Below are 25,636 nucleotides of genomic sequence, written 5' to 3'. Positions count from 1 at the left end.
TTAGATAATAACTATAGTTTTTGTTTCACCACTAATTTTTCATGCTTTTAATAAATTTCTCTTCTAGGAAGCTAATTTTTGTAGTAACTTTTAAAAAGAGTTATTTTTTTCACAACAGATTAACCACCACGTTTATGAAAGCTGAAGCCATCCCAAACAGATCCTAGCTTTCATGTTGCTTTGCTTTTCAAATTGAAACCACAATTTCTACTAAGTTGTTGCTTTTAAAAAATTTATGTGTCACAAAGCTACTTTTTACAACTACATTAAAATATTTTTTTCCCCAAAATAACTTTACAATCACTTTTATAAAAAGTTAAGCTGCATTCATAGCTTTTTATAAAGTTGACTGTAGGGGTGTCAATTTCGGGTCACGGGTTGGGTTCGGGACGAACCTGGAATTGACCCGATACTTTTCGGGTCAACCTGAACCCGAACCGTTTTTACAAACGGGTCGGTTTTCAGGTCTCGAACCCGACCCGCTCCGACACGACCCAAAATCGGGTGCCGGACATATGCGTAGGTGCATACTAGGATGGCTGGACAAGGGCTGACGCGGGGACGCGGTGACGCAGACCTAGATGGCCGCCTGGCTGGACGAGGCAAGCTGGGCTAGCCCGCACGTAGGCCTGGACACGGTCATTTGGCGCGGACGGCGGACCTCGGGACACAGCGCCACACGGGCACGGTCATGCCTCACGCCAGTCACGCGGACAGCGGACCTCAGGACACAGCACCACAGCAGGGTAGGCGTCGGTCACTTGGCTGCTCAGCTCAGTTAGCGGGCAAGCGCCGGAGGGGTCACGCGGCCAATTTTAAAATTTTTTATATTACTCACATTTATAATAATTTTTAAAAGATAACAAAAATTTAGATTAGTTTTCAATTTCACAAAATTCTCGCAAATATAATAAATCTGCATCCCTTAATATGTGCAATTTAATGATACCGGAATTTCATATTTGCCTTATTTTCAACATAGGTTTCTTACTAATTTACTTTTATAAAGGTCACCATTTGCAACATAAAAAATTTACAATTGTTTAATTGCCGTCTCGATCCGTCAAATCTTTCCAAAAAATTTCGTCATTAACATTTACATTTTACAGGAGTTTTTTTGGGTGGAGAGTAAAAGTTATAATTTTTGTGAAAAGGTTGGTGGTCAGTGGTTGAAGTAGAGAAATTATTCTGTGCGGAGTCTAGGTATAGTTTTGTGTCTAGACTCCAATAAATTATTGACACGTATGGCTCGACGACTTGATCCGGTCTACTAGTCAAAAGGTGAAAAACCCAACGACCCGATCCAGTCCACTGGTCTAGAGGTGAAAAATCTAGTCCATAAAATTTTAAAATCTATGCAAACCAAAAAAATGCTACATTCAGACGTTTCATTTTCTTGTATTGAAAATTTTGCTCCCTCTCCGCTCTCAAGTCAGGCAGGTGCTCTTCATCTTCGCATAATGATCAAGTCTTATAGCTGAGAAATTAATACACAGCTGAACGTAGTATTTATTAATAAAAAATTAACACATTCACAAAATAATTTCCCTGTGTGCTGCTATAAGCTTATATATAAGATTGTACACTTTAAATACACTACAAATACATGGTTTGTATTAAGAAAAAAAATATTTTTTACATAATTTGAAAAATACACCCTTGATACGGCATCACAAAATTTTACATTAAAATCATCCTTATATTACAAAATCATGCTTCTTCATGTCATTCGATACATAAATAATTTAAGAATATATAATGTAAATTCTAAAACCCTATATATTCAATATTCCAGGACGCAACAACCCTAAACCCTAAAAACTTTACATTTACATTAAAATCATCCTTATATTACAAAATCATGCTTCTTCATGTCATTCGATACATAAATAATTTAAGAATATATAATGTAAATTCTAAAACCCTATATATTCATAGGAAACACAATAAAAGTTGGGAGGACTTGAAAATTTTATTGATAATATCCCTAATTTCTCTCTCATGGTTGATTGCAGTAACTCTTCCTCGACGTTTTGCATACCATCTTTCATCTCTTCGGAGAATGCAAAGTCCTCCAAACAAGTTTCCATCTTCTTTGCCTGTTTCTCGCCTTTGTTTCTTAGCAGTAGGGGTGTCAAATTTTGACACGACCCGAACCCGACCTAGAAAAATCCGAGTTCGGGTCAACTCGAACCCAAAACGGGTCGGGTTCGGGTTGAACAAATCAACCCGTTTTAAAAATCGGGTTGGGTTCGGGTTGACCCAGTAACCCGAAATTGATCCGAAAGTGACACGAAAACTCATATTTGACCCGAAAACTCGAGATTGACCCAATTTTGACCCAAAAATTAGCAATTTTAGGTCAACTTCGGGTCATTCGTGTCGGGTCGGGTTGACCTGGACCCGAATCAGATCGGGTTCGGGTCTGCAAACGGGTCTGGTTCGGGTTGACCCGAACAGTGCCGGGTCAGTTCCAGGTTCGACTCGAACCGAACCCGCTGTCCCGAATTGACACCCCTACTTAGCAGGTAAAAGATGATATATTCTGCCTGTCAAAACCCTAAATACTTGAGCACTTTCGTGGGTTTCTTTAAAAAAAAAAGGTAAAAATAATTTCTTGACAGGGTCGGGCCGTCGGGTCATAAGAAAAATAATATAAATATTAAATATCCACATATTAGCATTTTATTGGAGCCCAGACATAACTATGTCCAGATTCCGCACAGATAAATTTCTCAGTCCTAAGAGAAAAATTTTTCGGGGAGGGATTTCTAGCTTATTAATTAATGGAAATTATTATATATTTAAAATCACGAATTTGAGCCATATAGTTTGCAATTTACAAGACCAATTGCTAAATTATTAGATTGTCATAGAAAAAAAAACCCTTCTCTCCAAAGTCGTCTAATTATACTCTCTTTTTTTTTTTAATTTTATTTTTATTTTTGTTTTTTTATACTCGCCTTGACGCTGTAGTAGTAGAGGAGAACAAATTACTTTTGCCCATGATGCCAGACGACTGGAGCCGCTAGTTCGTCGCAATGTAATCAGCTAATTCATCTAAAGAAAGCCCGTCAGTGGAATTCATCTCATTAAGCTTATACACAAAGTGAGATTCTACGAAAGTCAGTATAAGTACTCGGACATTAGTTAGGCAATAGGACTGAGTTATTTTTATCATAATTATTATTAATCTTTTTGTATTATCTATCTATAGGTAGGGTGGTTAAAATCGGGTCATGAGTCGAACTCGAATCTGACCTCATAATATTCAACCTGATCTGAACCTGAGCCGTTTTTGCGAACGAGTCATTTTTTTGGACCCGAACCCAACCCGCTTTGGGTTCGGGTCCCCACTGACCCGTTAGTCAGTCGTCGACCCGTTAGTCCGCCGCGACCCGTTGTTCGTGCACTTATTTAGCCAAATCCCGCTGCCGGCTGAAGCGAAGTGATGCAACAAGACAGCTGGCGGGATCCGGGCGATGCGGCAAGACAACGACAACATGTGGGCGGCGCGATGCGACGCGGGAAGACATCAAGCAGGCACGACAACAATACAACACGACAAGATAGCGGGCTAGAGACACAAGTAGACGCGGGCAGGCGCGATCAGACGGGGGCAAGCTAGCGCAGGTAGGTGCTGTCAGATGCGGGAAAACAAGTTTTTGCTGTGTCATTTCGGGACATTTTTGAGTTTCCAGATCAACCCAAACTTGATCCGATTTTTTAAATGGGTCTATTTGTTGAACCCAAACTAAACCCGTTTCACAAACGAGTTGATCATAATCCAAAATTTTAGGCCAGATTCGAGTCGGATTTTCAGATCGTGTCAAATATTCACACCCATTCTAGTAGCACCAAATGTTGATCTAAATTTATAAATATGAGGTCAAAAGATAAGCTCAACATATTCTAATGCATTCTGATAGGCTCATATCACATAAATTTATACTTTATGACATAAAAAATTAAAAGATCCTAAGATCCTCTCACTAGATTTCTCTGTAAAAAGCTGTTTTGAAAGCGGTAAGAAAGCTGTCCGAAACTAAACCAAAATCCCTAACTTTGGATAAACTGACGTCAGAAGAGTTCAAAAAATTCTTACCCACAAAGGTTAGATTAACGTGCACTGAATTTTTTACTAAGAGAAGGGTTTGCAGTTTCTTTTACACTGCTTCCAGTCTTTTGCTCTCTGGTTGGCTATGTCGATTTGACCTTTCTGCCCGTTTTAAGATTTGTGTCGCTAAGCTATTCTCTCTGATTTGCTGTTGTCTTTATAGATTTGGTAGGTGGATGCCTTATTTTGGCTGCTTGTCAAGTCTGTTGAGGTTTTCTCTGGCTTGCTTTACACCCCATAATTTTTGCTGGACTGTTTATTTTGCTTATATGCTTTGGCCTTGGTATTACCAAGCATTACATGAAGATGGTGTTCTCTCTTTTTGAATGAAAAGGTGCAAGAATTACAAGTATGATGACAGGCATTCGAAAAAGATTGTGCTATTATGGGGTTTTTGGTGTTTCTCCAATTAAGACCATTTTTAATGATATGTATACAGTCATATGTCGTCCGTCATTCGCTCCATTCAAATGTTAAATCCGTCAAAATTTAGTAGGTGAACAGTGCGACACTAATATTGGTGTCGTACACTGTTCACCTACACCAATTTTTTGTGTTATGAGATTTGCCGAAGAAGCGCTTGAAAGAGGAGAAAGATGATTACCTTCACAACAATATGAATAAGCGCGTGAAAGAGGAGAAAAAAATAAAGTTCAATTGGAGATCAATTACTGCATTTTAAAATGAAAAATAAGTTTTTCAGTTGGAGATGACCCTAGTGCCTTATCTAGTTCCTGCAAAAAAAAAAAAAAATCAAAATCATACTATTTACTCAAATAAAGAGATATTTTCCTTCGAGAGTTGTCATCCACACTTACGAACAATTATTAGGTCGGGACACCTGACTTAGCTCTACATCCGAAGGCCAATAACATATCGCCACGTGTTCATACTTTTTATCGCGCGGCCCGACGACCCGACCCAGACCAGAACCCAGTATTGTTATGTTCGGGTATTGCTAGGTATTGTTAGGTATTGCTTGACAATAATGAGAAATACGGCTCTGTCAAAACCAGTATCTAGCAATACCGAGCAATACTGAGCAATACCTAGCAATATGTAGCAAAACCGGGGTATTGCTCGGTATTGCTAGGTATTTGTCTTGACAGATGGTATTTCTCATTATTCTCGAGCAATATCAAGCAATACATAGCAATACCCCGGTCTGCACAAATCAGCCAATACATAGCATCCCGGGTCCGGTCCGGGTCGGGTCGTCGGGCCGCGCAATAAAGAGTAAGAGCACGTGACACCATTTTACTGGCGTCCGAACGTAGAGCTACGTCAAGACACCATACCTAATAAAAATTCCACGCTTACACTACTACACTAAAACAAAACGGACATGAACGTTTATCATTTTAAATGAATCAAATTTGGACACAAATAAAAAAGCTTGAATCGAGCTTGAACTGAACTTGGACAAACTGATAATAATCGAGCTTAAACATGAATCAACACCTACTTGGCTCGGCACGATCCATAAAATTATTGTAAAATTACTTAACATGAGAAAATGAGCACGGCTCGTCAAACATGAACATGAACATGAACATTTATCATTGTAAAATTATTAAGTTTTGTTTAAAATTCTATCAAACATGAGTTTTGTAAAGAAAAATCTAAAATTATTTAAATTAAAAATTATTGAATTTTAAACTATTTTCATTTAAAATAAAAAATTTATTAAAATTGTTGCGGGCTGGAAGATTCGTGGAATAGAGTGAGTAAATTTTTCGTCTTAACGATGCACGGATATCCAACACAAACAGAAAGAGATAAGCAAAACACCTGATCTTTTTTACGTGGAAAGCATGAAGAGGGAAAAACCACGGGGCCTCGCCCAAGTGAAAAGATTCCACTAAACTTGAGTGAATTACAAGGGTTGACCCGTCCCTCGATTTAAAGGTGGTCAGATTACAATAATTTAGAGAGCTAGTCAAAGGTCCGGCGATGGTCAGGCGGAAGTTTGATGGCTTTTGTGTAGAAGTTCATCTAACAATTAACGATCCGACGAAGGTTTGGCAGCGGACGACGGCTCGGCGGTAGTCACACAAAGGACTGGTTGAAGTCCGACTGCGGTCGTTGGCCGGGCGAAGGTCTGGTAACGGTCAGTGGTCGGCGGCCGGGCGATGGTCCAACTAAGGTCGGGCTGAAGCCCGACGGTGATAGTCAGCCGGGCGGAAGTCCGTGCGGTGGTCCGACGAAGATACGGGGCAGGTTCGGAGTTCTTCATCAGATGGCTCATATTGCTTCCCCGGATCGTAGAGAATTTTTCAAGCGTTTATATGCCTTAACGATGACGGAATTCAGAGATCTTAGGCTTGTTGGATTCGTCTGGCCGAGCCACTAGATTTGACCTTAAGCATGTCATATTTGGATATCATTTTATCATCCAAATATTGTTTTGACCCTTCCAAATGTGGTACGGGCCCCCGATTTGGACCCATTTGGGCTTGGGTCGGACTAATTTTGGTGTTGTTTGATTCTTCTCTTTGAGATGTTCAGTTTGACTATAAGTTTGCTGAAATTGGAATGCAGATGATCCCGAATTTAATTTTGAAAGTTTCCATCTTGAATATGTCTCGAGATTCGTGTTTGATCAAAAAAAATTTTGGTGATGCATCAAAAATCAAATCAAAACCATCAAAAACAGATTGTTAAATGAAAAAAAAAATGCATGAGAACATTCTCAATGTTCTTAAATTTACGATAAAATTAATACAATTCGTGATATCATACGTAAGCACTACTTGGAACAGAAATTTAAAGAAAATTAAGCTCATCCTGACGTAATTTATGTTAGAATATTCTTTATCTATTTTATTTTTCAAATAATTAAGCCAATGATTCAGCAGTCAAAAATGGAGACCTTTCACTAAAGACTGGACTTTAGGGATTGATTTTGACCCAAACTTTTGGCTAATTTTTGTCCTCAATTTCAAAGGCATGAAAGCAGAAGAAAAGGATAAGGGCCCCATTTCTATTGTCATTTTTTGCTTAATAATAATATATTCTTCTTTGAGATAGTTTTTTTTATATTAATTTTTAAAGTCATTTTTAGAAAAAAAAATTTTGATTCAAAAATTTTTTATATAAAAAATTGCTTTAAAATATAATAATAAAACTATCCCAAATGAAATCATAATTTGAAAAAAATTTAAAGTTGGAGTATACATCAATTTCCTCTTATATTTAATATAATATAATAAATAAATTATTACAAATATGATATGAAGGCATAAGTTTAATCACATATTAAATAGTTAAAATTATATTGATATCAAATATTATATCGCTGGTTCTCATTAATAGCCTAAAAAATTTGAGTTGAAAATGTATTCACTGATTAGTGAAATCATAGTCAAAATTCAACTGATATCAAGTGGTTCATATAATTTGGAGCTCTAATGGATTTTAATTGTCTTCTATCATGTTTAGTAAAGTTTAAGAACGGAGATCTCTAAAAATGGTGAAATTATTCTTTGAGGTCATCAGATAGTATTTGGAGGTGAATTAGGACACGTCATATCACTTTTTAGTTATGTACCAATTGACGTGGCACATTCTGATTCGCCTCTAGATTGTTCGATGACCGCACAAAATATTTTTTTCTAAAAATGAATCTATGTGATTAAGCTTTGTTTGAGATGACTTTCTTATTGATTCTTAAAGCAGTTTTTTATATAAATGTAATAATTCAAATATGTGAAATAAATTTTCTTGAAAAATATAAGAATTTTGAAGTATAGTGCTTTGGAGCTGATCTGGTGAGCGCTACAGCGTTAGGCCATGAACAGCACACATATATATATTCATCCCACCAACACCCTCTCTTGATATCTTGGCTAGGAAGAAATTAAAAGAATAGAAGAATAGAGAGGAGAGAGAAAAGCCTTTGGATTATATTTGTTCGCCATTCCAATTATAGATTTTGTTTTATTCTCTATAAATGACAAATTTCTTACTTATGGTTTTATTGATTTTGATTTCTACTGATTTTATCTCTCCTAAATTTATCAAAAAAATTGATCTCCTTATTTCATAAGCTTTTACTATGCGAATTTTGATTTGTTATAGATTTAATCTTTTTGAATAATTTGATATGATTTTATTGTATTTTAAATGAAGTACTAAATGATATCAGATATATGATATGATAACTCCATGTGATACCCTACTCATCCACATGATTCACTAATTGAGAGTCATAATGAGTTGGAGATTGATTGAGAGTTATGAGTCAGGGTGATTGATTTACGTGATTCAAGGGGAGTTATAAGGAGTACATTGACTGAGAGTTATAAAAGGAGATTGATTGGGAGTCATAAATGCAGAAGCAATATATACTTAGGATACAATTATTAATATATGAACAATAATACCAATACTGCTATGAACATTATACATTGATATTGTTTTCTATCATTAACATTATTTAACGATATTGATCATGATACTAATATTGTTACTAGCATTAGTATTGTTAACTATTATTGATATTGCGATTATAATAATGTAATGGATTGAGATGTGATGAATTATAGAAGGATAAATTGATACAGATAATCAGCATGAATATTGATACATATATTATTGTATATGATTTATAATATATTGTTCTCTTTTATCTTGTATTGATTTCAGTTGTAAGATTTTAGTTACTTACTGAGCTATATGCTTATTACGTGGTTTTACATCTTTTCAGAAAAATGTAAGAATCCTATGATAAGAAGCTCCGAATAAGGCACAAATGTAATCATATTTTTTTCCGTTGTTTATTGATAAGCTCAAGTTAAATGGTTAAAATGAAAATCATATATAATTCTTCTAATATAGATAATGGAGTGTGACGAACAAATTATTTTTTATAACAACTTTAAGAAAATTAATTTTTTTCATAACAACTTTAGGAGTCTCTTTTATAAAAAAAAGAGACAGCTGTCCCAAAGAGGTTAAGTTGTCTTATCGGCAATGTATAAAATTCATCTTTGATGGCTTTGATTCACACACTCTAATATTAGTTATGCTTAGACAAATTATTATATAAAATCTTATAGAAACTTTATATATTTTTTTCATTTTCTAATATTATCTATAAATATTGAACTTATTTAAAATAAATAATTTTATTCCTAAAATTATTACTAATATGTCCGTCGTGTCATCTAGGAGTATAAGTGAGTCAAGCCGACTTATGAGTTCGCTCGAACACAATGAGCTAACCAACCATGCTTGGGCTAGCCTTGATTCAACTCATTGGTCTTATGAGCTAACTAATTTAAAAAATATTAATATTAAATATACTTAAAACATATTAGATATCAAGGTGTTTAAATATAAAACTATTACAAATATTATAAAATCATATCTCATTCTCTCATATAGAGTAATTATTTATTATTTTTCTTCAAAAATTTTATTTATATTCAAGGGCGGAGCCAGGATTTTGTTCATGTGGGGGCACAAAATATTGAAGTTAAAAAAAAAACCCTAAACCTTTTTCATTATGACTTGGAACCGACATTTGTAGTTTTAAATTTTTTTTTTTTTTAAATCATTAGAATCATTATAAAAATAGAAAATATAACCTCTTTTATTTAATCATGTGCAGAATTTATTTTATATTATTAAAAAAAATTGGAGACGATGCCACGTGTCTGCTTTATGGTGGGACAAAATTTCATAAAGAAATTTCTTATAGAATTTTCTAGAATTAGTTATTATTTATCTTTTATTTTTAAAGATTATTTTATCCAAAATTTTGTTTATTCTATCTTATATTTAAATTAATTATGATTGATGATATCGATGTCTCAATGACATTAATAATAATAATAATAATAATCAAATTTGGATTAATTTGAATGAGAGTCAAGTTGAATCAATGTTATTTAAATTATCTCAATCTTAATAATTTAGTAGTAATACTATGAGCCATATAAGTTAGTTTAGGAGTGTAGATGAGTTGAGTCGAGTCGAGTTCTAGTCTCTTCTAGTTTGAGCTTGAGCTTTATTTTACGAGTTCGAGCCAGATCACAAACTGACTCGTTTATTTTGAAAAAGAGAAAATGATTATGATTCAAATAATTATTATAATAAAATTATAAAAGAATGAATATTTAGAAGAGAAATAGTAATGAATTACTTACTATAAGCACGAATCAAGCATTTATAATCTATTCAAATATTGTTGGGATCATTTCAATTGGGCGTGACCGCATGATTTTCCCCCTTTTCAGGGGTTTACACTAAAAAAAATCTTATGGTGTTTTTTGGTCTTTCTCTGTTTAAGAGCTGGATACTCGTGCAACATTAAGACGTGAAATTTGATACTTTACCACCACGAATATTCTAGCCCGCAACAAGTCTTTATAAAATTCTAATTAACTGTAATTAAGAACTTTCTAATGTGGAGCTTCTGCTAATTTATTTATATAGAAACTTGCTCAACTAGTCCAAGTTCATTTTGCTAATAGTAAAAGGGAAGCTTTATATCCTGCCCATCCATGTTGATATTTCTATATGAAAATTTAATGCAACAAGGTAAATTATTTCAAAATTTACTAGAAAGGATGAAAAACCAAATCAACCATCTTCTGTCACAAATGAGGAAAAGAGAAAGGGAATAACCCTTCCTTCCAACAAAGTATTTTGGTGCTTTGAAATTTCTTATCTTTAGAAATGGGACAATTTTCTTATTGCTTCTTAAAGCAGATTTCTAGTACAAAAATTAAAAAAAGTCGTCTCAAACGAAGCCTCAATCTTGAGGAAGAAGCCCAAACACACAGTCAAAGATTTTGATTCCCGATCAAATCATATTAAAAAATGATTAATTTCTTACATTTTTCTGTCAAAAATTGAGAGTAAAACATCATCCTGTTCAATTCATGTACTATTAGCATGAATTTGCAAAGTCAAAATAAGAGAAGAATTTTGATTTTCTTGAACTACTTTGATGAATTTTACAAATTTTGTACTTGACTTCATATCTACTCTTGCATTTTATATATTTTAAACTAGTTGAATGTATGCACACTTCAAGCCTAAGCTATAAAGAAGCAAAATAAGAATTTCATACATTAATTTTAACTGCATTGGACTTGACCAGAGAGCCTATTAATGGAAGCAATCAAGAAGATGATTAGGCAAGTAACTTAAGAGATAATCTTTAATTAAGCCAGATATTACGGGTAATTAATGAAAAAATTTGTCTGATTGACAGGTCTACATATCGTGTGCATGTAGGTTCCTATTATTGTTAGATATTACAAGGCTATGTGATTTATTTTATTTTGATAAATTATTGTTATTGAATGCAAATGTCCATTGCAAAACAAAGATAAATATATCTATTTTGCTTTCATGCATCCTCCTTATTAATTGGCTTCAATGGTCCAAAACTATTAGAGTAGTGGCATGCTCTCATAAAAATATATATATTTAGAATTTATTATTGATATTTAACTTGAGATTATCAAATTTGATGTATTTGAAATATTCTATAAAATAATTGCATGTAAAGTATATGTGACCAATTTTGTTATATTTATTTTTGGGTGTGGTTTGTTTAGAAATAAACATCAAATATAGTTACTTTGTTAATTATGAAATGAGAGTTTTATCTTCATAGGTTACAGGAGCAGTTCGGTAGAAGATGAAAATGTGAGGAGAGGAAAGGTAGCCACTTCATGATATCTTTAGTAGTTTATCATTCTAACATGTCTTTTTGGGATATGTGAGCTGCTATAATGCATCAAAGTCCTACATGAGGTCTTGGTTGGGTACCCACGCCTACTCATTGTGAGTTTTGGGATATCGTACCCTATCATATCCACTCATTTTTCATGCTTTTTAAATGCAGTTCGCAACAAATTGATGGTCTTGGGGCTTGTTACCCTTTGCATTGACTGCAAACTTCTTAGCCGCATATAAGAATTTATCGTGGTTGCAGCGCAGTTCAGGGTTGTGCACTGTGAAGTGAGGATTAAGGTAATATATGACATATGATGATTTGCAATGTAAATCTTTTTATCCCCCCGATGTTAAGTACCCACCAATGAAACCATGAGCGTACCCATACCCACTCATACCGTTTGGGTATGAGTGGGTACGTGGGTGGGTGTGGGTATGAGTACCCAATGCAGCGCTCTATAATGCACCATCCTAAATGGTTAGACTCAGTTGCCCAAAGTAGAATTTGGGTTAAGGAGAATTGTTTTGCATGGATGCAAATGCAAATCATCCTTATAGTTGAGTGCTGGTTGGGTGGCCTTGGAGGGCCATCCAAACATTAATTGAGAAGGTAAGCTATGGGCCAAGGCTTGGTAACTTCTTAAATCATTCAAATTGGATGATTTAATGGGAAAATCTTCTTTGTCTAATGGAGTAATTAGAAAATCCCAAATTATCTTGTGGGGCCTCTCATGAGGCTAGGTGGAGAGAAGGCTGAGAACCCATATCAAATCAATGGAATCAAATCATAGGTCTTATCACAAAAATGATTTTGAACAATTATGAAAAAAATGTCATATATATATATAAAACTCCTTATGGCCTCAAGAGAAGGTCTACGATTCGGAAATTTACCAACAAGAGCAAATTCGAACGGAGCTGCCAGAGCTTGAATTTCAGCATCCGAAATCCACAGCGCCGGCAAGCCATGGTGAGAGGAGATCTTAAGATCGGGAAAAACAGTCGAAGAGGGCGACGAACCAGCAAGCGCCTCCTTAAACGAAAGAGAAGAAGAACCAACCAAGAAACCAGGATCCCTAAGAGGCGCCATAAAGAAGAGCAGACGAAAAAATACAGGCGATAGAAAGCAAATAAAAACTCCCCGGAGCAGAGCAGCAGCAAATCGGAGAAGACGAACGGCGGCTAGGGCAAAAGCCCTAGCCCATTCCCGGGAGCGCGAGAGACATTAGTTTTGTTTTTCGACGAGGAAATATTGTAAACTTAAAACCCTTCACATTTAGCTTGATTTGTTTAATTAAGTTAGAGATGTTTAACTTTGACGATTAGTCAACATCCTCCCCCGCATGTGTCTTTACCTTCAAAGTACCCAAAAATAGGAGGAAAAAGTCTGAGTAATCTTATAGCTTCAATAAACAAACGAAGAAAAATTAATTATAAGCATGACTAAATCATTCATTAATCATACTAATTTAATGTGTAATCAATATAGTTTGAACGCATTAAACCAGCTTGATCTCTTTCAATTGGCCATAAACTTTTGTTTGGGATGGCTTTCTTGCTGTTTCTTAAAGTAGATTAGAAAACTATTTAAAAAAGCAATAATAAAACCGTCCCTAATAAAGCCTAAATTAGCAATTAAATCATAACTTTGAATTAATTAACAATCAAGAAGCTAATTAGGAATCCCTTTGAAGTTTATTTTCTTCCAATGCTAATACTAAATAATATTCTTCAAGAAAAAACTATTTATTTAATTTTTAAAAAACAAAGATTATGATCTTAGTAATAAAAGAAGAATGCTCCAAAAAAAATTATGTATTTATATATCTATACTTAAGTCTTTAATCTTTATAATTATTTATATAATACATCTTAAAGAAATTTAAATAAAAACTTGAACTATTTCTCAATTTATGATTATCATCCTTATACAGAGGTCATGTTAACCTTCTCTATAGAAAAACAAAAAACAAAAAAAAAACAAAAAACAAAAAAATGTTAATCTTCTCTATATCATTTCAATTTTATTCAATGTCTCTGAATAGATAATATACCATAATCACATCAAAATATTAATTATTTAAAAGAGAAATTAAAAAAAAATTCAAAATTATGCACGTGCTCTCTCTCTCTCTCTCTCTCTCTCTCTCCGTCTAAATAGTAAATACTTACGATTATTTCTCGTGCTGTTTTCATTGAATAATTCTTTGGATAAAATTGACATACTTTTCAACTTTATGGCTGAATTTACGACAAATTTATTCTCATACTGTCGCATTCTCACGATTGATTTTTGCTATTTTTATAATATTTTTTTGTGATAAGAAACTTTTCAAATGTAAATCAATATGCTAAAGTATAACAATTATATGAAAATTATTATCTAAAATTTTTTATAAAAAGTTTTATAATACACTCAATAATTTTATTTTATTTTTCAGAATAATTTCATGATTAATTTTTCAACAAAGTCAATAAAAAAAGATCCTAATTATTCTCTCTTGTTCATGGAAAGAGAAAGTTGAACTTTTGAAACTTCCACAATAACAAATTATTGCAATCATATTAGCAAGCAATTAATCATTTGATCAATGCTTTATTCAATAACAAAATAACATTAATATTAAATAGTAGGATAAGCTGATAGGAACCCAATCCAAATGAGTGGTTCGGGTTCAAGTGCTCGACTTGGCTTCTCTCACACCTTTAAAATAGTCTTGGGAGTTTTGGGCTTCATTTGGGGCAACTTTTTTGCTACTTTGTAAAACTATTTTTTAGCACAAAAAATTCTAATTTAAGAATTTTTTTTTTTTTACTAAAAAACTGCTTTAAAAAACATAAAAAAAAAACTGTCCCAAACGAAGCCTTGGCCTCCTTATTATTTATCTATTTTATATATGGATAGTCTATTCAGTAAGCTTTAAGCTAGATGTTAACTACCTAACGTAATCTTTTACTTTTCTCATTCAGGATTTGAGATCTGACAGCGATAATGCCCGAAGAGTTCAAAAAAAAAAACTGCTCCTAACGGCTCTGTTTAGTGCCAAATGACTCTTTCTTTTAACTCGATGTCTCAATAAGAGTGCCAAATGTGAACAACTAAATCTTTATATTCGAGAGTTCACAGATTTTAAAGAGAATCAAGCGGAGATTCTTTGAACATAGATAATTAGTGAAAGGAACTCACAAGAATAATGATCACAGAGCTTTGAAGTGTTTTTTGTCTCATGGCTTAAGATCATTATAGAGAGGGAAGAAGAGATCCTATCTTGTAGAAAAGATTACAGGGTTGCCTCTATGCGAGAAAATTCGAGGAAGAGGGGAATATCTAAAGGGAAGAAAAATTTAGTCTTCCACTTCTTTTCCTTCTAATAACATTCGAGAGAGAAATTATGATGTTTCCCATCAGATAAGAGAAAGTTCTATGCTTATATTTCTACATTTGATGCTTAAATTTTATACGTTCTGCGAGCATCCAAAAATAAGAGAAAAATATACTCAATAGGCATAAGAGAGGAGGGGAGCGCATGTGTCAGCACCTCAAATGTAAAATGATCCGATTTAACCACCAAACTTCCACCAAGAATGAATAAATATGATATAAATATCACCTTCAAAGCGCCAATGGGCCAGTTTATCCTTTTCCTGTCAATGGATCCTCTTCCTCTTTGTTTGACTTGCACCACCATCAGGTTGATTAGCAACCTTCACCAAACTATTTGCTGCTTTTATCATTTCTATCATGGCAATTGTCACGATCCAGCATGGATTCTCGAACTAACAAGTGGGAACTTCAAATTCAAAATAGTTTACATCTACCTTTCATATAAAAACTGAAGAGCTACTAAGACAATTTTCACATTTTCACATTTACATATAGTTCTTGCTGTGTGTGTTGCCTGGGAAAGGATAATGAGGTTATACATTTTTTAAAAGAAGAAGCAAGAACAACCGCCTGCCATTTTTTTCAGGTTGACATGAACTGCAACATTAAAGCATGAACATTTTCAAAAGCTACTTGTGAATGAAAATCGCTTAAAGCATTATCAGATTACTGGTGTCAAATGGCAAAACAAAAGTTCCACACACCAAAAATTTAATTTACATAGCTCCTCTCCTGGTCATTTCACGCTGAAGTCCTCCATAGTACAATCTCCCTACTTGAGTAACAAAAAGAAGGCCAATAAAAGCACGCCATGCCCAAATGAAATATCTACCTATGCTGCTGCTGCAACTTGTGGAATTGACGATTGATGTGATGCAATAAACAAAAATGAGGAAAAAAAGTGAATGCCACAAGGCACTCACAAATTTAAGAGGCTATTTGGTTGTTATTGACATTTTGGTGCTAGTTTATCTTTTGAATATTATATATTTTATTTAATTGATGGCCACGGGAGAATAATGTGAAATTGGAGCATAAATGCTGATAAATAAATTGAGAATGAGAACAAAATTTTTCTTAATATAACTTTATTGTTAAATCCTTACTCTTTATTATTTTTAAGAAATTTGGGGCTAGTTCAAGTTTCACTCCTTAACTCATCAAACTTGAATCAAAAGACATGAATTGAGCCAACATCGATTTGACTCAGGAATCAGCTTAACTTAATTACACCCATAATCATAAATATGTCTTCTTTGATAGTGCTTTAGATCCTCTTGTTTCTTCCATGGCATAAGATTGATTGAAGCCAAACCACATAAATGTTCATGTCTTCTTGATAGGTTTTATCTTTCACTTTTATAATAATTTGAATCACATAACTATTGATCCTGATGAAGCTTAGCTTCAAGTTGGTGCCCTCTAACATAAGGTGGTTCAAAGGAACAAAGCATAGTCAATCATTGTTCAGAAGCTCAAAGGTTGGCATTGCCTGATGACCTTTTCAAGAATGAATCTTGGCCCACCATAAAAATGAATTTCCGTAAAGCATGAATGGTTTGGTTGGATTTTATGATGCAGAGCACCCTTAATTGTACAGAGTAGCCCATATTGAGTAACTCAACTAGCAGTATTGACAATTCTGTTGGAACTCCTATGATGCTACAATCGAGCGGTTGCAATGACTCTGGGAAACAAGGCATTACACTAGCTCATTCTACATTCTTCCTACATATTAATAAATGTATATTTAAGTTGATCATTTGATATAAACTAATTATTTTAATTAGTAAAAGTTATGATGTCAACTTTTAATAGGACACAATGGAGAAAAAGGATTCATGTAGCCGACCCCACGTAGTGGGATAAAGGCTTATTTTTTTTTATTTTTTATTTTTAGCAAAAGTTATGATGTCAACTTAAGCAAATTAGAGATTAATTAGATGTTTTATATTATATTATATCTATATGACAAATTAATTTTTAATACTTATTTCTCTTTATCTTCTTTTTTTAGCTCTAACTTTAGCAAACTTCTAGCCAGGAGAGTACAAATCTATATTTTCTTCCCATTCCTTTCTTTCTTCCCCAACTTCAAATTATAATTCAAAAAATTCATCTAATATCCTCAGTACCAAAGCAAGGAATTGTTTGAATGAAGCAAGGAATTGTTAGAATGTGATGCCAAACCCATTGTAAATTTGAATTCTCCCCCTATCCACTCGAACTCAAATAAGAACCTCATTATTGTGATAATCTTACTACTAGAATGAATGGCAGGAGTATTATATGATATGATGATATCATTGAAAAATTAAAGGCAAATAAATGATGTTATAAAGAGCAGAGTGTTGGGCAACAAACAATTGTGGATATCTAAATTAACCATAGAAATGAGAATAGTAAGATGGATGTGTGGTTAAAAAAAATAAATTAAGAAATAATCATATAAAAGAAATTGTTAGAGTACCAACTACTCAAAAATAAGATAATTAAGCATGGATTTAGATGATAAGGACATATATAATTAAGAGTAGAAAATGCATCCAGTAGAAGAGTAGATACAATTAGTACCAAAGAATTAGGAATGAAAACTAGTAAACCTAAGGTAGCATGGGTAGAAGTTCTTCAAAAATATTTGCAAAGACTAAATTTAACACTACAAGATATACTCAACAGGATCAAATGAAAATTGAGGATACAAAAAGGCAACTCTAATAAGGTGAATGATGATGATAAAATGTTGATAACAAAAATGCTTTGATTCGGCACACAAACCAATATCAGATGGGAACATCCATTGGCAGAGTCCAATATCAGAAGAACAGTAACTGTTCCAACCCTAGGTTTTAGTTTACAGAAGAAAAAAATCTGTTTATCGATACAGAAACACGGTTAGGGCAGGAATACGTCTTAATCGTCCTAGCAAACCCAAACGGAATAGAAATATATTAACGAAGGAAGCAAATTAAGAAAAAACGTTCAAGAAGAAAAGCCATCAAGCTATATAAAAGCAAATGGTACCTGACGCTGCAGAACAAATCGACTCCCAATTCCCAAAGTAACAGAGGTAAATATCGTGATTCTTCAACTGCAGAAGCTCTTCACCAACTAGTATTTTTGGAAGAACTGGTTGCGCCTGGCCTACAGTAGGGAGAACACCAGGAAATTTTGCACACGGGTAAAGAAAAATCCATTGTCGTCTAGTCCGGCTAGGATATCTGGCTTTCACAGCGACCCGGATTCAAATCCCGGCAATGGAATTTTCTTACTTTTATTTAATTGTTACTAATTTTCAGAGAAATTAAAATAAGCGTATTTTGGGAGCCAAAAAGAATGAGAGAGGCATTCCCTTGTGAATTGAAAAAAAAAAAATAATGGCGCATTTATTTTTATGCTGAACATTGTTAAATGCATCAAAATTATTTTTCTTAGTTTTTGAAGTGAATCTTTCATCATACCTTTTTTATTAGTTACTAAATTTTAATAAATTAAAATACGAGTATTTATGGAGCAACAAAAAAGCATTTTCCAATGAATTTGAAAAAAAAAATTAAAAATGATTAAATGCATGGCATGACTATAATTAAAAATGATTAAATATTTTTTTGACATAAAAATTTTTAAAATTAAAAATAAAAAACTATCTCAAACCAAGGAAAGCTGTGATTTCACCTAAAATGTTCATCATTAGTAAATATGGGCAACAAATATTCCTGAGCTAAATATAATATCCTTAAAACAAAGTTAAAAATAAAAATGTAATTATGGGTATAGGACAATTAATTGATAAATTAAAAGCCAAACATTAATTTAGCATAATTTCATTTGGGAATGTAAGAGCGTAGTAGAGAGGATCCATTAATGAACATTGTTATCTTCTTTCATTTTATCTCACATCCATATTGAAATTCATTTTAGCACACTCAATCTAATTGTAATTGACACATTTGTTTACTGTACACAATGAAAAAACAAAACTCTTAGCAAAATCCACACATAAGCTGCAGCAAAGGAAGAATCATAAGAACTAATACAAAATTCTAAAACCAACAATCCTTATCCATAGAGCAATTATAAGCAGAAGATACAATTCAAGCTGATCATTGCTTTTTCCAATTTCTCTCAAGCAAATCACATTACACTTATTCCTTCGTGGACATAATACAAAAGGAAAATTTAAGTGGAACAAATAGTCCACTACCTCATTATCCCTTCGGTAAATTTAAACAAGTAGATATTCACATCAAGGTTGGTGAGAGCTACCTGCAGGTAGATGATGATCAACAGGTATATCCAGGCTGGTTCCCTCAGCTTCTGGAGAGATTACCCTCACATTTGCTACTCTTGCATCAGAAGATTGGAAGTCATTCCATTGGTCGTCGGTGACGGTACGGATATCGACACCATCTGTGGTCAACGGCGCATTGTCACCTGAAACTTGAACGAGTTTTGAATCGCTTAAGCAAGCTTTGTCCACGTCGTTTTCCAAGTCGATATGTTTCGTCATTGGCTGTGTTTCAATGAAGCCTGAGCATGATTCGGGTTTCTCTTCCAGCACTTGTTTTGTGGAGCTTTGTTGTCTACAAGTGAAGAGAGAGAAATTTTCCTATGATAAGACAAAAAGCAATCTATTGTGGCCTGGTATGAATTTACAACAAAACTTAATACAGGGGAGGGGGTGGAGAGTGAGTTCTGCAATCACCGTGTAGCCAAAAGATGAGAGTGCTGATGAATTAGTTTACTGTCCAGCTTCTCATTTTACTAAAAAGCTAAACACACGAGCATATTAAAGAAAAGCCGATGATTGACAAACTTGAATCATTGAAATGATTAGGCAGCGTAGACATCATGCTTTTTGGTGCATTGCTTTAAAATTGTTGAAGGGTCTGCTGTTCTTCCTTTGTTGCTATTTTTCTTACAGGATAATGGAATTCCAGTTATTTGGCCATATTTCATATCTTAGACTTCTGTAAGTTAAAGCTTGTTATAGGAGTGCATTGCATTTCCACTCCATGCTATTATAATGGTGATATCTCGATCAAGTCATACGATATTCTCCCTTCGATTCAAATTGTCATGCATGCAGGACTGGATTTCCTAGATCTTGAATATCATGCTCTCTAAACCTGGATTTATTCGTTTTCATCAAATTCCATGCATGCAGGTCAAATTATACTACTTCGCTGTTAAATGCAGATGACTTTTGGTAATTATGAATTTTCTTTGGGAGGTGATTGTAGTGCTCCTTTAATAATATTACTGTAGTACTGGTAGGCATAGAACCTAAATTCAGGTGCCTGCCTTGGAAGCTCAATAAGAAATATACTAGCCAAAAACAGAGCACAAAAACATTATGTTAGTTAATTGTAACCGTTTTTTTTAACGATTTTCCAGGTTTTAATTGGAACCTTAGTTCCTAACATTGGTGCTTTCATTGTAAAATTGGATATAGTTCTTTTTGAGATTATATTTCCATTAATGTGCTTCAATGACAAAATAAAAAATTTTGGAATAAAGATCCTCATGACTATGTTCAGAAAGGCTATGGTGAGTTTTCACTTATAATGTACAATGATTGACTTTGTGATTTTCAATTATATTCTTATATAATTTGTATGTCCTAATTTTCAGGTTAGCTTTAATGTTCAATGATGATAAAGAGGAAATATTTTGAAGATTGTCAAATATGTTACATCATAGAGAGGAGCGCTCGAAGACTTTATCATTTTGCTTTATTATGAAACTTTTTTTTTGCTTTATTATAAAACTTTCTTAAAGATAGTAATATTTTCAATTAGATTTTCTGAAATGGTGTGATGATATTCTAAAATAGTGAAATTTATGTTTTGCTTTGCTCTAATTTTTTTTATTTCATTTTCATATTCATGTGATATTTAAGAGAAATTAATTGTAATATGTGGCATGAGTTTGAAAAAAATATGAGAATGAATATGTGCTATGAATTTGATTTTTAATTACTTTATTAAAAGTGAAAATTTAATGTATAAGTTGAAAATATACTTTATTTGTAAATTCCAAGTAAAAATCTTTTAAAAAATGAAATTTATAATGAAAAACTACAAAATCGAGCTAAATAAACGATTCAAGCAAAAGTTTTTTAAAAGAGTTCGAGCTTAATAAACGAGTCAAGCTTGAACTTCCTAAACGAGTTTGAGCAATCGAGCCGAGCTCGAGCTTGAATACTTTTCAACAAGTCGAGTTCGAGCTCGAGCTTGAGCTTTGTGAAAATTAAACGAGCTCAGCTCGATTAGCCAACCACTGAGTTCAGGGAGACATCCGCCACGTCAAGTGCAGCTTGTCCTCTTCCTCTACCCCTATCTCACTCCCACCTCCCTCCTCAAGTTCCTCATCATCACAGATGGTGAGAACCTGAAGAGTTCGGTCCCTGCACCTATGCCCTGGATTATACTTCTCATCACATCATAAGCAAAATCACCTGACCCACTTCTCCTATATCTCCCTCTTCGTCGGCCTTTTGAAATTCCCCCCACTTCCTCCTCCTATAGGCTTCTCTCTTGGGGTCTCACAAAGGTTGCCCGGTATAGGCCCCTTAGGTGCTAAAAGAGTGGTGATCATCCTATAGGAGCCACCTGAACTGCCGCCTCTCGCTCCACTCTCCTAGTACTTCTGATCCTCCGCCAATTGGGCTAACTCTATAGCCTCTCCCAAGTTACGAGATCTCATGACTCTCATTGTTGCCCGTATCTCAAATTTGAACCCCTTCATGAAATTCCCTTCCAAAACAACCTCAAACAACCAAACCAATCGACTCGCCAGGTACTCAAATCGCTCGCAATATTCTGCTACTGAGCCTTCCTGTAATAGGGCAAAAGAGTTGGTCATAGAATTCCCCTCCCCTGCTGGTTCAGAAACATTCAATAAGCATTCTTTGAACTCCCTCTAGCTCCGTATGGACCACCTCATGTCTATCCACGGGTACCAAGATAACGTCTTCCCTTCGAAACATAGGTCAGCTGTCATTAATTTCTCCTCTTCCATCAACCCATTGACAACGAAGTACCTCTCTACCTTGAAAATCCACCCACGTGCATCCTCCCATTCAAAGATGAGCATCTTCAGTTTCCGGACCTTCAGATCACCCCTATTTCTCCCGAATCCTCCATAATTTCCCCTTCCCCAAATGGATGGCCCTCTGATGTAGGACTAACCGAAATGAGCCATGCAAATAGAGATTTAGACTAAGATAACATCAAAGACAGCAAAATAAACTTCATAAAACATTAAGAACAATAAGAAAATTTTAACTATTAGATCATATGATAGCAAGAAACTAATAAGTAAAAGCTAAACATTAAAAATAGATGAATCAATTTAAACTAGCTAACATGGGTTGGCATAAATCCAACATTTAATTAAGGGACTAGTCTAGAGTTTCCGATCACTCAAATTTAAGTAGGGCTTAGCGGATTAATCAACACATATGAAATGATGCTATTATGGAAGAAATGAGAAGATTAATATTTAGTTAGAAGAAGAACAAGAGAAGGGTTTGATACTTAGCTCATGAATGGAAGGAATGGAGTCCTTGATGAAATGACGGCTAGTTCCTCGGATTCCTCTTGAAACCCTTACTCTTTGATAAATCGATGTTCTCATTGTAAAAGTAGATGATAGGTTTCCTTGGAAAGATAGATTAGTGAGGGAGAAAAGAAAATTTTAGCTATAGGAGGGTTTGGCGGCTTAGGAGGTGAAATGGTAGAGTTGGTTGCTTGGGAAACAGAGAGGGCTGATGTGATTTGCTTGGGAAGAGAAGTATTTGGCTTGGAAAAAGGAAAGGTTAACGTGGTTGCTTTTGGAAGAGCGAGAATTTAATGTTGCTTGCTTGGAAAGCGAAGCATTTGGCTTGGGAAAAGGAAAAGTTAAAGTGGTTGCTTTGGAAAGATAGAGAATTAAATGTAGCTTGCTTGGGAAGGGAACTATTTGGCTTGGGAAAATGAAAAAGTTAAAGTGGTTGCTTTGGAAAGAGAGATAATTAAATGTAGCTTGCCTGAAAAGTGAACTAGTTGGCTTGGAAAATAGGTAAAAAGTTAAAGTGGTTGATTTAGGAAGAGAGAAAAGTTAAAGCTGTTGTGAGTTCCCAAAGGTCACAATTAATTGAGACAAATGCTCAATTAATGTGAATTAATTACAAGATTGGGAAGCCCAAGGGTCTAGGGTGTTGGGAAGAAGGTGGAGGCAAGTAGAATGGAAGGAAGAGAAAAGGTAGTGGGTTGAGGGCAGCAAGTTGCTGCAGCGGTGGGGATTAGTGGACGTGAAAACTAAAAAAATATAAAGACTCGATCATGTGTTGTAGGAGACTTATGTGATGTTATTTATTTTCTTACAGTTTTACCCTCACTTGAGGGAGCTTTTGTGTTGTTTGGCAAAGGGTCTTCTAGTCTTTTGTTTATTTCATGTTTTTTGTGCCTATATATATGGCCCATTGTTTTCTTGTAAGGATGATGAATATTTGATATAAAATTTATGATTGTATGTTTCCTCTTCTCTTGATGAGTTGAGTTAGTGGGTGTGAAATCCTTTGGAAAATGCTAAAGAAATACCCAACAGCTTGTGAGCTCTTTGTTGATATCATCTCCCTCTCTATCTCTTCTTCTCCTTCTCTAGCCGTCCACTAATCCCCACCATTGTAGCAATTTGTTGCCCTCAACCCACCACCTCCTCTCTTCCTTCCATTCTACCCGCCTCCACCTTCTCCCCAATACCCTAGACCCTTGAGCTTCCCAATCTTGTAATTAATTCACATTAATTGAGCATTTGTCTCAATTAATTGTGACATTTGGGAACTCATAACAGCTTTAACTTTTCTCTCTTCACAAAGCAACCACTTTAACTTTTTTGTTTTCTAAGCCAACTAGTTCTCTTCCCAAGCAAGTTACATTTAATTCTCTCTCTTCCCAAAGCACCCACTTTAACTTTTCCTTTTCCCAAGCCAAATAGTTCACTTCCCAAGTAAGATACATTTAATTCTCTATATTCTCAAAGCAACGACTTTAACTTTTCCTTTTCCCAAACAAATTACATTAAACTCTCTCTCTTCGCAAAGCAACCACTTTAACTTTTCATTTTCCCAAGTCAAATACTTCCCTTCCCAAGCAAATCACATCAACCCTCTCGCTTTCCCAAGCAACCAACTCTACATTTTCACCTCACAAGCTAACTTCTTCACTTCCAAATTCTCTTATAGCTGAAACTTTATTTTCTCCCTCACTATTCTACCTTTCGAAGGAAACCTAGCATCTACTTTTGCAACGAGGACATCGATTTATCAAAGAGTATTAAAGGGGAATCCGAGGAATAACTAGCCGTCATTTCATCAAGGACTCCATTCATCCCATTCATGGGTTAAGTATCAAACCCTTCCCTTGTTCTTCTTCTAACTAAATATTGATCTTCTCATTTCATCCATAATAGCATCATCTTATATGTGTTGATTAATTCGTCAAGCCCTACTTAAATTTGAATGACCAGAAACTCTAGTGACTAGTCCCTTAATTAAATATTGGACTTGTGCCAACCCATGTTAGCTAGTCTAAATTGATTCGCCTATTTTTAATATTTAGCATTACTTGTTAGTTTCTTGCTATCACATGATTTAATAGTTTAAATTTTCTCATTGTTCTTAATGTTTTATGAAGTTTATTTTGTTGTCTTTGATGTTATTTTAGCCTAAATCTCTATTTGCATGACTCATTTCGCTTAGTCATGCATCACCCTCCCCAAGTGTTCTGATCCTCCCTTCCGCGTTTATACCCAACCCTTTTTCCATTTCCCCCCTCCTGTCAAAATCAACACCTCTCCGGCCATAATCCCCATATTTCACTTCTGAATCAACACCCTTTTGCCCATACTCCACACACCCACGCCTTTTCCCATATCTTGCACCTTTCTCCTCCCTTTGAAAAGGTTACAAATGGGGTTTTCTCAATCTCCACCTCATTTTCATCCCTACGAATTTTAGAATTTGTATTTTTCCCTTCCGGCCCTCTCGCCTCTGATGCGATAGTTTGGTTATGGAGATACCACATTTTCTTCATCAACTCCCGTAGATCCGAGAATTGTTCTTCCATGGAAGAAATTCTATCCTCCACCGTTGCCTTGATTTGATTCATCTCCCCTTTAGGACGTTCTTTCAAAGCATCCATGTTCTTGGCAGCCATCGTTACCCGGATCTTTATTTGCCTAAAAAATTAAGAGTTCGTCTCCAAAAACAACAAAAACACCCATTCGAATTGAAAAAGCTGCTACAGGAATTTGCCAAAAACAGCTCCAAAAACATCCCGAGCATTTGAGAAGGTTTGACTGGCGGCATCTCATATGTCTTCTGCAGTAGATAAGAACATGAAAGTATCGCTAATTTCTGTAGTCATGGAATTCCACAATCATGACATAATCAT

The 25,636-nt window shown here is 34.6% G+C and overlaps 1 protein-coding gene, 1 long non-coding RNA gene and 1 pseudogene across 2 annotated transcripts in view; all 3 read right to left on the bottom strand.

The window, feature by feature from the left end:
- Positions 1–13,700: 13,700 nt before the first annotated feature.
- Positions 13,701–13,772, bottom strand: LOC114579851 (annotated as a pseudogene).
- Positions 13,773–14,904: 1,132 nt separating this feature from the next.
- LOC110092787 lies at positions 14,905–18,467 on the bottom strand. Its single transcript, XR_003701069.1, has 2 exons — positions 18,222–18,467; positions 14,905–15,589 (listed from the first exon to the last, which is right to left on the bottom strand). It is a non-coding gene; the product is annotated as an uncharacterized LOC110092787 (long non-coding RNA).
- A 735-nt stretch (positions 18,468–19,202) lies between these two features.
- Positions 19,203–25,636, bottom strand: part of LOC110092822 (differentially expressed in FDCP 6 homolog) — a 34,025-nt gene continuing 27,591 nt past the window's right edge. Inside the window, exon 10 of the mRNA XM_020817501.2 lies at positions 19,203–19,780. Coding sequence (XP_020673160.1) covers positions 19,444–19,780 — 337 coding nt within the window. The 3' untranslated portion in view covers positions 19,203–19,443. The remainder of the gene's footprint in view (positions 19,781–25,636) is intronic.

The sequence above is a fragment of the Dendrobium catenatum genome, unplaced genomic scaffold, assembly GCF_001605985.2.
Source record: "Dendrobium catenatum unplaced genomic scaffold, ASM160598v2 fragScaff_scaffold_665, whole genome shotgun sequence".
Lineage (NCBI taxonomy): Eukaryota > Viridiplantae > Streptophyta > Magnoliopsida > Asparagales > Orchidaceae > Dendrobium > Dendrobium catenatum.
Note: the sequence above shows the minus strand (reverse complement) of the source record. Positions and strands in the feature narration are given on the sequence as shown.